Source organism: Mesoplodon mirus (genome assembly GCF_964341445.2).
Source record: "Mesoplodon mirus genome assembly, chromosome: 10".
NCBI lineage: Eukaryota > Metazoa > Chordata > Mammalia > Artiodactyla > Ziphiidae > Mesoplodon > Mesoplodon mirus.
Window position 1 is genome coordinate 45730183 of NC_138986.1, and position 13008 is coordinate 45743190.

At 41.6% G+C, this 13008-nt stretch overlaps 1 protein-coding gene across 8 annotated transcripts in view; it reads left to right on the forward strand.

The window, feature by feature from the left end:
- Nucleotides 1–12762, forward strand: part of HS3ST5 (heparan sulfate-glucosamine 3-sulfotransferase 5) — a 288867-nt gene extending 276105 nt beyond the window's left edge. For all 8 annotated transcript variants that reach the window (XM_082633473.1, XM_082633472.1, XM_082633474.1 and 5 more), the window contains 2 exons: nucleotides 7387–7525; nucleotides 11049–12762. In XM_082633473.1, the coding sequence (XP_082489599.1) occupies nucleotides 7419–7525; nucleotides 11049–11979 (1038 nt within the window). In that variant the 5' untranslated portion in view covers nucleotides 7387–7418 and the 3' untranslated portion in view covers nucleotides 11980–12762. The remainder of the gene's footprint in view (nucleotides 1–7386; nucleotides 7526–11048) is intronic.
- The last annotated feature ends 246 nt before the right edge of the window (nucleotides 12763–13008 follow it).

Genomic DNA, 13008 nt, shown 5'->3' on the forward strand with positions numbered 1-13008 from the left:
CTAGGGGTGTAATGTACAACATGATAAATATCATTAATACTGTCCTACATTATATATAAAAGTTGTTAAGAGTTCTCATAACAAGGAAAAAGATTTTTTTCTTTTTCTTTGTATCTGTGTGAGATGAAGGATGTTCGCTAAAATTGCTGTGATAATCATTTCATGATGCATGTAAGTGAAATCATTATGCTGTACACCTTAAACTTATACCGTGCTCTATGTCAATTACATCTCAATAAAACTGAAAGAAAAATTTAATCAAAAATAAAAAAAAAAAAAGCACCTCTCAGGTGAGCATCCAAAGCTCAGGGAGTGACATTGCAATCAAGGGGCCATGTTCTTTGGGGTCAGATAATTCTGAATTTAAATCCTCCTGCATTTACCAGCCACATGCCCTTGGGTAAATAATCTGTTCATCTCTCTGCTCTTCAGTTTCCATCAGAAAAAATAATAAAACGGATAATACTTCACAGGTCTGTTGTATTATGTGAGATAATAAATGTGAAAGAAAGTGACAGAGAGACTAGGGCTCAATAAATGTGGTTCCTGTCCACCCCACAAGGCTGTTGCCCAGGATAAATGAGCTAATATTCAACAGACTGTTGTGATTTCCTTGTAATAATTCTGCTATATAAGTTCAGTGGTTTTTAATGAACTTTGCTGATGTTGTTTCTGTTATCATTTTTACTGGTACCAGGGGCTTGCAGCAACCGTGTCTACAAGCCTTTGAAGAGCACTTGAACATATCTTTATTATTATTTTTTTTGAATTCCCTTATTTCTTTGTGTCAGCTTGGGAATCATTTCTTTCTTTACTTAGTGCTGCTTTGGAGAAACAGCCAGATGTCTGTACAATTTGTCGTTTCTGGCCACATACTCTGTTATTTAGATACTCGGCTTTGTTCAGCTAAGATACCGTGTCTATTAAAGCTTTCATAGTCTGGAGAAACTATAATTGTGCTGTTCTTGGCACACAAAATGAAAGAGACTGGGAGATTAAAAACTGGAGATAAAGGAGGGCTTAAATGTCACTGTAGGTCTTTAACTTTTTTTTAATAAAAAGAAATAATAAATTTTTTAAACCTTTAATTTTACATAAATTGCCTATTACCAGTATGACTGCTCTGATGAAAGATTATTAAACTATCCATTAAAGCTAGCATAGCTAAAGGGAAGGGACTTTGGGGTTGGAGAAGCAGCTAACCTTCTCCCCAATTTAATAGCATTGTCTGTAAGGGTTAGATGGTATGGCTTCTCTGTGACTTGTACTCCTAGACCAAGACCTGCAACTCCCAGCTTTTAAGACTCCATTGTGGCAGATGCTTGAGCACTTTGTGATGTCATAGAAAACCAAAGAGGCATCTTGAATCTTAAATTTGCCAAGTACGTTTGGTTTTCCTTTTTTTAAAAATAAATTTATTTATTTATTTTTGGCTGCATTGGGTCTTTGTTGCTGCATGTGGGCTTTCTCTAGCTGCGGCGAGAGGGGGCTACTCTTTGTTGTGGTGCGTGGGCTTCTCACTGCGGTGGCTTCTCTTGTTGCGGAACACGGGCTCTAGGCACACGGGCTTCAGTAGTTGTGGCACGTGGGTTCAGTAGCTGTGGCACGTGGGCTTAGTAGTTGTGGTGCACGGGCTTAGTTGCTCTGCGGCATGTGGGATTTTCCTGGACCAGGGCTCGAACCTGTGTCCCCTGCATTGGCAGGCAGATTCTTAACCACTGTGCCACCAGGGAAGTCCACCTTTGGTTTTCCTTGAGCAAGGTTTATTCTGCGGCTGCTCTAATACTATCTCTTAGCACATGGTCTGAGTGATTACAAAGCAGGATGAGATTTCACTTCCTGTGTCCTAGAGAGCCTCATTAGAAACTGCAACCTTGGCCCCCCTCACTTCTCAAAAATTCCAAGAGATTTCGACTTAAGATAAGTGTTAACTTTTTGTTTGTTTGTAGTTGTGCCATCTTGCTTTGAACAGCAATTATAGTGTGTGTTAGCATTTTAATGTTTAACAGGAATTTCCATTGAAAGTTATTTATATAAAAGTGGACTTAGTGTTTTGCAATCCACTTACACTATTAATGAGAACTGCATTTATTTTATTCTTTTCTTGTTAAAGTATTACCCTCCCGGAGATACTAATTCTGCTTCATTTTTGTGAAGTGCCCAAATGTAAAGTTCTATCCCACAGTATCTTACTCAAGGCTCCTGTCATAACACCCCTGTGAGACAGACATTATTATCTTCATTTTACAGGTGAGGATACCAAAACTCAGAAACTTTCAGTTACAAAACTAAACAAAAATGTGACTCAAGGGCTTTGACTCCCAATCCAATGGTCTTTGTACTTCACCCTGTACAACTTGTTCATATTAGTTGAGGTCTCAAATAAATTAAGGAAAGCTTAGTTTTCCTCAGTGTCATAGTGGGCAAAAAGATGCTTTGGAGGGCATAATGGACCTTCCATTAGTGGACGAGGCAGTGTAAAGAGCTAGGCCAGCCCTGCAAACAAAAGGCTGGGGAAATCAGGACTCCCAAAGAGAGAAAACCCCAGTGGGTGTATTTAAGTCATCTCAGACGTAAAGAAGCTGGGCCGGCAACAGCAACTTATCCCACAGAGGAAAACCTTCATGGTGATAACTGGGCTCCTCACAAAGGAAGAGTCTGTGGGTGGAGCATTGGAGACTTCGAGACTGAGCGACATTCAGTGGCAGTAGAAGAAGTAATGACCCCATATTCAGTCAGGTTTAATAATCTAATGTTTACCGGATGATATGTGCGTTGCAGTAGAGAACTGGAGAACTTTGCCATGATATTCTCCTAAATCTTGGGCTACTTCCCCAGCAGCCTTCACATCCTTAGTCACTTTTTTTTTTTTTTTAAAGAAGATGTTGGGGGTAGGAGTTTATTAATTAATTTATTTATTTTTGGCTGTGTTGGGTCTTCGTTTCTGTGCGAGGGCTTTCTCTAGTTGCGGCGAGCGGGGGCCACTCTTCATCGCGGTGCGCGGGCCTCTCACCGTCGCGGCCTCTCCTGTTGCGGAGCACAGGCTCCAGACGCGCAGGCTCAGTAGTCGTGGCTCACGGGCCCAGTCGCTCTGCGGCATGTGGGATCCTCTCAGACCAGGGCTCGAACCCGTGTCCCCTGCATTAGCAGGCAGATTCTCAACCACTGCGCCACCAGGGAAGCCCCCTTAATCGCTTTTTTCGTCTCTTTCCTGCCTGCTCACTCAAGCAGAGTTCAGCTGTGAGATGGCTTCATAGCTTCACTCACCCCATGCAGGTAAATGTCTCCCAAGTTTTATCCCTAAACCCAGCTATGACCCTTTGGTCCCATAATTATCTACACAAGGGACCTGACCCATTACTACCTACCAACGGAAAGAGTGTTGGAATTTCCCCCCCCCCCAAATTCCACCTCCACCAGGACCACCCTCCCCAGGAAGATATCAGTGGAATCTGGGAGTATTAAAGGAGGAGACATAGGAAAGACATTCCAGGCCAGTGAGGAAACTGACAAGAGCATAGAGCTGAGATCGCAGGAGTATGGGGAGCCATGAAGAGGCCGACCTGACAGGCATGGGGCTGGTGTTGGTGAGTAATAAGAGGGAGGAAGCCAACTGCCCAAGCTGGGACCTCAGAAGGAAGGGCCTGGGCTGGCAAGGGGAAGAGATTGGACTTGATCTAGTGAACAACTGAAAACAGATGACGGACAAAATAAGTTGTGTTAGGAAGATTTATCAGACTGTCTGGACCATAGGAAATGAACACAGAGACACACCCAAGTGTTAAGAAACAAGGGAGGCACTAAGTGCCTGGACAGGACAAGGAGAGAAGAAATTAAGGAGAGTTTACTGACCGTGGGGACCAAAGAGAAAAGAGATAATAGAAAACGATTTGGAGTTTTGTGCGTCATTCCCTCCACTGTAAAAATACAGACACAAGATTAATACAGACCTGTTGAGTTGGAATCTCTGAGTGGGGGGGGCAGGTGTGTGTTTTCTAAGGACTCTGCAAATTCAACATGGGGAACCACCAGCCTGTGGAGCAAAGCAGACAGATTCCAGGCAGACTGCCTTTCAGTTAGTCTTCTCGGATTTCTCAGTCAGTCAGCGGGCTTAGCCCATTGCTAGGGGGTGTGATGGAACACGCAGAAGGCAGCAGCTAACGCTAATGCAACACTTCTGAACACTGGATTCCTAACTGTGGTTCTAACTACAAGAACAAGAATTCAGGAGAGGAGGGAGTGGACCATGGACTAGGGCATCAGCTGGAGAGCCCTTCCTAGAGGAACTGGGACATGGCCCAGACCTTGAAGAATGGCTGAGCTGTAGCTGCAGACAGACAGGTGGATCAGGGAGCTGGTGAAAGCAGACTAAGCATCATGCGGTATAGTTTTGAATGGGGAGCATGGGTGCTACATTTAGGTAGCAGAGGAGGCCAGGTGACCCCCAGCCTCCCTCCAAGTTGCTCCTCTGTATGAGGCCAGTGACCCTCACTGAGGCCACGGGCAAGCACATTTTTACCTTTGCTTTTCCCATCTCTCCCATTTGTAGCTGGCCCTCTTCAACCACATGCTAGCTTTTACTCTCTCATACTGTTTGCGAGCACACATTAAATTCATTTACACTAAGATATAATGACACATAATCCCTTATGTTAGCCTGGCATATTAATAAGCCTTTGTGTAGTGATGTCACTTGTAGAACTCTTACTTCATTCTCGTTATAGCCCTATGGAGTGGGGAAGTTAGAGATTGTCCCCATTTTACAGAGAAGGAAAAAAGGTTCAGAGAATCTAAACAGCAACTGCAAGATCACTAAGGGGAGAATTTCAATAGGGGACTTGAACACAGGTTTCTTTCTGCCACCCTGTTCCACATCTTGATGCAGTATTTGCATTTCAGCAGGGATCAGAGCCCTGTGCTGAAGGTAGGTGGCTCTGAGGACTTCAGACATCAACCCAGAGACAGGAGAAGATTGATTCTTTCAGTGAAGCCCTGAGTCATGCTACATAAGTTACTGCCTTTGCCTCCACATTACCTGCAAGTTGTGTGATCGCAGGCAAGTTAGAGAAAATTGTCTGAGCTTCACTTTACCTGTTTTTGAAATGGAAATAACTGTATCTTCCTAGTAGGATTTTTCTGACAATTTCCTGAAATATCACCTGGATAATGTCCTTGTCACAGTCGGTCTCAACAAACCTTCTTTTCTCTCCCTCTTTTCTTCCCCATTTTATCTACACACAAGGCAGGCCACGCTAAGCTAGAACCCCACCCTCACCCAGTCCCTACAAAGACCTTTCTTATTGCCTCTTCTTTGCTTTTGCTCTTAGCCCTCTCTTCTCCGCTAAATCCCTGTGTCCAACCACACCACCCTTCCTTCGCTTCTCAAACTAGCCAAGTTTTTTCCCTGTGCAGCACTTTTGCACACACTGGTTAGTCTGGCTGAAACCCACCTTGCCCTCCTCCAGCCCTCCTTGGTCCTTGTGCTCCAGGCATAAGCCCAAATGTCACTTCTTCAGGAAGGACGGAAGTAGCTTCCTCCTGTATTCTTTCTCACTGCATCCTGTACTTTTCCTCTGTTATTACAATTTGTAGGTACATGTGAATCCTACATTTACCGGTTTAGTTTCTGTCTTCTCCATGAGACTATAGCCTCCCATGTTGGCCACTATCTCTGGGGCACCCGGTACAGAATCTAAAACCTAAGTCACGTTCCATAAATATTTGTGGGCTGTGTGTTGGGTGAATGCTGCTCTTCTCTCTCCCTTTTGGGAGGACCTCCTACAGCCTCCTCAGCAAATCGTATACTACATACCACCAAACAGCATTCCCATCGAGCCCACATACCTGACCATCTCCTTCATTTTCTTTTCCCAACAGTTATTCATGCATTATCGTGAATGAGGTGGTGTTCTCTGATTGTTTCATGATTCTCTAATCACATCATCAGTTTTCCAAGGGCTAAAACTCTTTAAGGATCTTTTCTGGGATCCCCTATAAACCTAGTAGAATAACTGGAAATGCTATCAGTGCTCAGCATTTCCTGATGAATGAATGAATCAACCCATCAATCCTAGTATAATCCTTTTTTTTTTATGGCATTGTTTTATTTGATGATCTAACATTTGGGAAACATTCTGAACCTTTTGGGAGGTCTGAGGTCTTCTGCCAGCATCCAGTGGGTGTTCTATAGGAGCAGTTCCATGTGTAGATGTATTTCTGATGTATCTGTGGGGAGGAAGGTGATCTCCACGTCTCACCCTTCCGCCATCTTCCTCAACTCCCGTATAATCCTTTTTTGTACAGAGAAAATCTTCACTTAGCAAATAGGGAGAGACTATTGCATCAAAACAATCTCTAACCACGACCCATTGCTGTTGTCCCTCTTCTGGGGTTACCATTTTGACTTTGAATGTGAAGCAAACAATCTTATCTTGAAAGGGGAATTGGATTTATATTTAATAAGAGAGACTGAATTGGAAGCTTGCATTTTTTCCCAAAATTTAATAACAGCACTAGTAAAGCCTTACACTCCTCAGCTGGCCTTATTTCAGGTATAAGAGTACAAAGCTTCCGGGTAAACTTCTGTCTTGATGTTAGAGTGAGGCCCATAACACCAACCCTGTTTAAATTCACTGAGAGCCAGGAGGGGGTCACATAGCAGGGCATCTAGTCTGAGCATGTTTTCAGAATCAGTCAGTCCAATCCAGGCCTGGGCAGAGGAGATGAAGGGAAACATCAGGTTACTGAGAGCCACTGTCCCCAAACATTTGAGATCCTCATAGCTACCACTGATGACCTCAGTAAGTAAAGACATAGCTTTTGATCTTACCCCCTTCCTCCGTTCACAACTAGAACAAAACGAAACAAAAAACATATCAGTAAAGTATGTCATTGTTATGCCCCAAATACTAACTTACTGAAGGGGGATTTCAGTTGTACCTTCATCCCATTATACTGAAGTAGAACCTTTAGTTTACTGGTTGCCCTGCTGCTAAACCTCAGGTTGCTCAGTTGCTCATTTTATCAGTATTCTTTGAATGATTAACAACAAAAACACATATATATTTACATATATATATGCATTTATGTATGCATTTAAAATTATATATGCATTTTAGTGTACTTTGACAGTTGCCCAGCAAGTTCTGTCTAGTTAGTGTCTTCCCTCTGGTTTAGTATTTGATCTTATAACACAGAGCAGGGAAAGGTAGGTAAGTTTTGCTAAATAGCTGTTGTCCATGAACGCTGTCAAGGCTGGTATGTCATCTGTTCTTTGTGTGACATCACTTTATCCCCTGTATTCCCACCCCTGCTTGGCTTTGTAACAATCAACAGAGCCAGTAAGAGATGACTGCTGATGAGTCCCCTTCTATCCCCATCTCTCAGGCTGTAGAAGTCCTGAAGGTTGATGGAGGGCCATGCTATTCAAACAGCAGGCATGGCTGAGACAGAAGCTCCTGGTGCTGGGAAGCCTTGCCGTTGGGAGTCTCCTGTATCTAGTCGCCAGAGTTGGGAGCTTGGATAGGTAAGTGATTAAACACATACTTATGCCTGTGTGACTTTAAATGTCTCTTGATTTAAACTTCCTTAGGACATAATTTTAAATCTACCCATTTGTTTTCCTCCTTCAAGATTCCCAAGAAGCATGTTTTTCTGCAGTATTGATTTTGATTTATTGAGCCTTTAAAAGAAAGAGATCCAAGTTGCTCAAACCAAGGTGTTCATCAAGATCCATTTGTATTCTGTGTGTGTTGTTTGCTTTCAGAGAAGGGATAAAGCCATGTACAGTAAAAATGTCATTTACTATAGCTCTGTGTGCATCTGGTTGTTGACCTCTAGCCGTAGCAAAATAGTGATGATGTATTTATGTATCTACATTTTGAAATTTATAAGTGGGCAATTAATGTGCTACCAAGAGAGTTAAACTTATGTATGAGCCTGTAAAGGAGCTCATCAGGTTTGGAATCCATTGCCCTGGAAAGATGGCTGCAGGCTTGGGGAGTTTTAACTATGTTAATTAGCTCTGCTTTCCAGGAGCTGAACATACCAGACAAGGAGTCTGTCACTCAGAGTAATGGCCCAGAAAGCAATGGAAAATTCACAGAGAGGAAATTTACAGAGGTAGGGTTTGGCTCTAAATAAGCCAACAGTTGAGAGGTACTAGACCTGCAGAAGTCCAGCAGTGTCAGCTGGCTTCAGATTGAATGCCACTGGACTGTCCCACATCCGGTATGATTGGAAAGGGTAGAGAAGTTAATTTCTGAAATTTGAAGCTTCCTTTTTTGCCCTTTAAAATTAATTCTTGCTCTTGAAAGACTGATGTATGTTCCCCATGAATTCAATTCCCATTTTCTATAAAAGTGTAGCCACACATTAAAATAAAAATATCTTCCTTACAGTTTTTCTTTTCTAATCTATATATCTTATCACAGAAATAGTTAACAAATAATATAACAGTGGTCTTTGCTTTCCTTCAGCCAGTATTAATTTTAACTGATAAAATGAACCCCTTTGATGCTTTTCAATTCAAAATTCCTAAGTAAACTTCCTACTCACTATGGGAAACGGTATAACCCAGAGCTTATCACTGACTCCGATTAGTTCCCTAAAGTAGGACTTGTTATCAGTGAAGAGCCTTGAGGTGGTACCATTGTCCTATGTCCATAATGGAACTTTTATATCAAGTTCTTCCCAATACCTTTAGTTTGCTTCTAATCATTTGCTTTATTGAGTAATTGATCTAACAATCATTAACATATTAGTTATTTAGTTGATAACTCTCTTCATTTTTAACCTGGTCTCTAGTCTCTAATGGGGTAGCTTTTATAAGGAATTGGATTGCTTGGGGGGCTTTCTCAAAACCTCTCACTTGAGAGTTCGAGCAGATCGTCTGAAATTGACACATGTTGACACAGACCTGTCCTTTAGAAACTGAAGACCCTGCTCTCTGGGTGGGAGGCTGAGCTCAATTACTTCTACTGTCCCTTCCAATCTTAAAATTTCATGTTTTTTAGTCTGGGGTCCATGCCTACTCTTCAGGGAGTGGAAATAATATGATATTTTTTCCTATCTTGAGTTAGGGAGTCCAAAAAGCAATTGTTCTGCAGGGAATGAGCTCCCATGGTAGAAGGTAAATAAAGGAAAGAAGGAAAATGATCTTTTCTAGAAGTAGAGAAATTCCTTTCGAGCTCAGACAGGGCAGACACTGTTTCAGCCTCTCTTAGCCTGGGTTCTGTGAGAGAATCAAGTCCTACAGGAAAGGATTTGATTGACTGTTCCCTCAGTTCTCCCAAAGACAGCATCATTCAAGATGCCTGGGAGAGAAGTCCATCCATTCCATTCAATGGATGCCTTAAGGAATTAGGGTTTAATTCTCAACCAGAGCCCAGCAAGAGCTAAAAGATGAATTTGTGACATCCCAATCAACGTCACAATTGAAAACATACTTTGACTATGTACGTGTTGCTCCTCACATATCTTCCATTTAGAGCTGTAACATATTAATCCTATTAACAAATTTATGAAAACAAAATTCATGTTTCTCTAAAATATTAACTGTGATTAACCCTGTTTTTTATAGTATGCCATATTTTTATGTTTTCCACAATGAGCATAAGTTGTTTTTAGAATCATAAAAAACCCACAAAAAAGGTAAAATATGTTCATATATTTCCTTAAGTGTTATGATAGATAGCTGTTTAAACATTGCATAGGCCAAGCCCCTTCCCCTCAGTTCTGCCAAATGCCTTGGCATGACCTTGAGGTTTTTCCCTTCTCCCTTTAATTGTAAACATTACAGAAGGTAAGAAAGGTACAGTGGGGTCTCTTGCAAAAAGCAAGAGACAGCCTCATTGCCACAGAGAGGGGAACATAGACTCCAAATTATTAGGGCAACTAGAAGCTTCATTTGGAGGAATTGGTTTAACAGCCATTTTGACTAATATTATACCCTTTAACAAGAAAGCAAAAATACCTTCTCAGATAAACTTAGGAAAGTTATAATGAATTCAGTTCAATTGCAGACTATACCCAAAAGGAAATTCAGTTTACTAACCATATAAATTGGCCACAGCAAATCAAATAGTCACTCCAGCCTAAGATCACTGTGATTGTTACCACAACTTTCTCTCTGAAAAAAAGCAGTGGTGCTTTTTCACTGCTTAGGGCCATGTTGAAGTGGAAATCCTCCTTTCTGGCTCCATCCATTGCTTTGCTTCCTTCATGAGCTTGAGTCCCGGATTTAAATGGGCTTGACAATGAGGACCTGAGGTTTCTGACACTGCCAAGGTCTTGTTGATTTCTGGTCCCAGGTGTGGTAGGTGACATACAGCACTTGCTGTTGGCATTGGGTTTGCTCCTATATTCAGCAAAGTAAAAACATAAGCCTGACCTTTTTAGATAGAAAGAGAAAGAGAAGCAGAAGAAATATGTACTCTTCTAGCTGTCCCCAAGGCCAAAAGCAGAAATTCTCATATAATGGAAAGCTCAGCAAGTGCCAGGATTGGAATTTTGCAGGTTGATGACGCAAATAGCCGAGGGCAGAGACTGGGACCTCTTTTCAGATTATATCTCAAAGATTTTTCAGAGTCATATGAGTGCAGCTGAGCTGCAAGAAAATAATACCGCATGAAACCCACAAGACGTGGCCTCCTAGCTGCCCTTTAGCCTCCCAACTGAAGAGTCTAATCTTCCGTCTTTCGTATTTTCTAAATGATGTTACCGGGTGGGCTGCTAAAAGGCTATTAGTGTGGTTGGTGTCACTTGTCTGTCCTGTACTGTGAACGTCAGTACACGCTATAGTCAATTAAGAGCTTGGTGAATAAAAATTTTAAGAAGCACTAATAAAAATATTCCATCAATTATGTGTGCTTCATTTAATACAGAGTTGCTTAAAATAAAATTTCCCAAACATATGTTCATTGTGGATTGCAGTAGGCGGAGAACAGTGGTTTTATTTATGCATTTAAAGTCTTACTCTCACTGGGGAACCAGAGAAATGAGAAATTAGTTGCAGTGAGCTCCTTAGAGCATCTCTCTGTTGCTTACAGGCTACAACCCATTTGCCCCATCGAAGGCCGATTTGGAGCCCGTGGTCAGGCTGAATTCCCCCTGCGCGCCCTGCAGTTTAAGCGTGGCTTGCTGCACGAGTTTCGGAAGGGCAACTCTTCCAAAGAGCAGGTACGCCTTCATGACCTGGTCCAGCAGCTCCCCAAGGCCATTATCATCGGGGTGAGGAAAGGAGGCACCAGGGCCCTGCTTGAGATGCTGAACCTCCATCCGGCAGTGGTCAAAGCCTCTCAAGAAATCCACTTTTTTGACAATGATGAGAATTATGCCAAGGGCATTGAGTGGTATAGGAAAAAGATGCCTTTTTCCTACCCTCAGCAAATCACAATTGAAAAGAGCCCAGCATATTTTATCACGGAGGAAGTTCCAGAAAGGATTTACAAAATGAACTCGTCTATCAAGTTGTTGATCATTGTCAGGGAGCCAACCACAAGAGCTATTTCTGATTACACTCAGGTGCTAGAGGGGAAGGAGAGGAAGAATAAAACCTATTACAAGTTTGAGAAGCTGGCTATAGACCCTAATACCTGCGAAGTGAACACAAAATACAAGGCAGTAAGAACCAGCATCTACACCAAACATCTGGAACGGTGGTTGAAGTACTTTCCAATTGAGCAATTTCACATCGTCGATGGAGATCGCCTCATTACGGAACCCCTGCCAGAACTTCAACTCGTGGAGAAGTTCCTAAATCTTCCCCCGAGGATAAGTCAATACAATTTGTATTTCAATGCTACCAGAGGGTTTTACTGCTTGCGATTTAACATTATCTTTAATAAGTGCCTGGCGGGCAGCAAGGGGCGCATTCATCCAGAGGTGGACCCCTCTGTCATTACCAAATTGCGCAAATTCTTTCACCCTTTCAATCAAAAATTTTACCAGATCACTGGGAGGACATTGAACTGGCCCTAAAATAATGTCATACAACACTATGTGTTGTGCCTGGGGACACCCAATGTCTCATCTGGATTAAAATATGCACTTTTCCTATAGACACAACTGTCCAAGTCATTTTTCCATGTATACTTGTACATACGCAGTGTGTGACCAAATATAAGATCAGCTCTTTTTCTACTGAAAATTTACAAAAACAAAAACAAAAAACAAACCAATTTGCTGTCTACATAGTTGCATCTTTTATGCTATTTACAAAAAGAAGAGGTGGTGGTGCTGGGGGAAAGTGACTTCAGCTATTCTCAAAGAGTTTGTCTTCCTTTGAGTCAGAATTTGTCGCCTGCCATTTTCATAGATTTAAGCCAAAAGATTAACATGTGAAAATGTACCAATGGCTGTGAAGTTTCAGGAAGCAGAGGATTCGGTTATGCATTCTTTTCTAAGGGAAAGCTGACTCTTTAATTCAGATGCTGAATTGATGCCATGAAAACAGAAAATACTATTTTCTTATTATTTAAAAAAATGTCTTATCTCATAAAATTGACATCGTTCCAAAGTTCCTGTGGTGATTTTGCACTATCGTTTTCTCATATGGACCATGGTGTCACTTGTAGCATGTCAATCACACATCGGAAAGTCAAGTCCTTTTACTTCCATGTTCTATGTCAACAAAGAGAAATGTCATGTACATAGTGTATATAGTTGTAAATACTGGTTTCACACTAAGTAATTCTATTTTGTAAACTGAATATGGCTATTTAATTTATTGTGAAAATTAAATTTATTGTGGTATTTAAAAAATGGAATGGATTAAAATTACTCTATGTGCAATTTTTTTTTTTACTCATTTTGTTTTATGTGCCCCTTGCTGGCTCCCAAAGTCAAAGCTGTTTATGTGCACATGAGAGCACTTGGAAAGATGCACTTCTCCACTGGATTTCTGTACCCTTGTGACATGAAGCAAGGTTGGATATACTTTTTAAAATATCTCAACCATCTGGAAATCTAGTATAACAGCCACCTCAAAGAGCACTTGTGCTTCTCTGC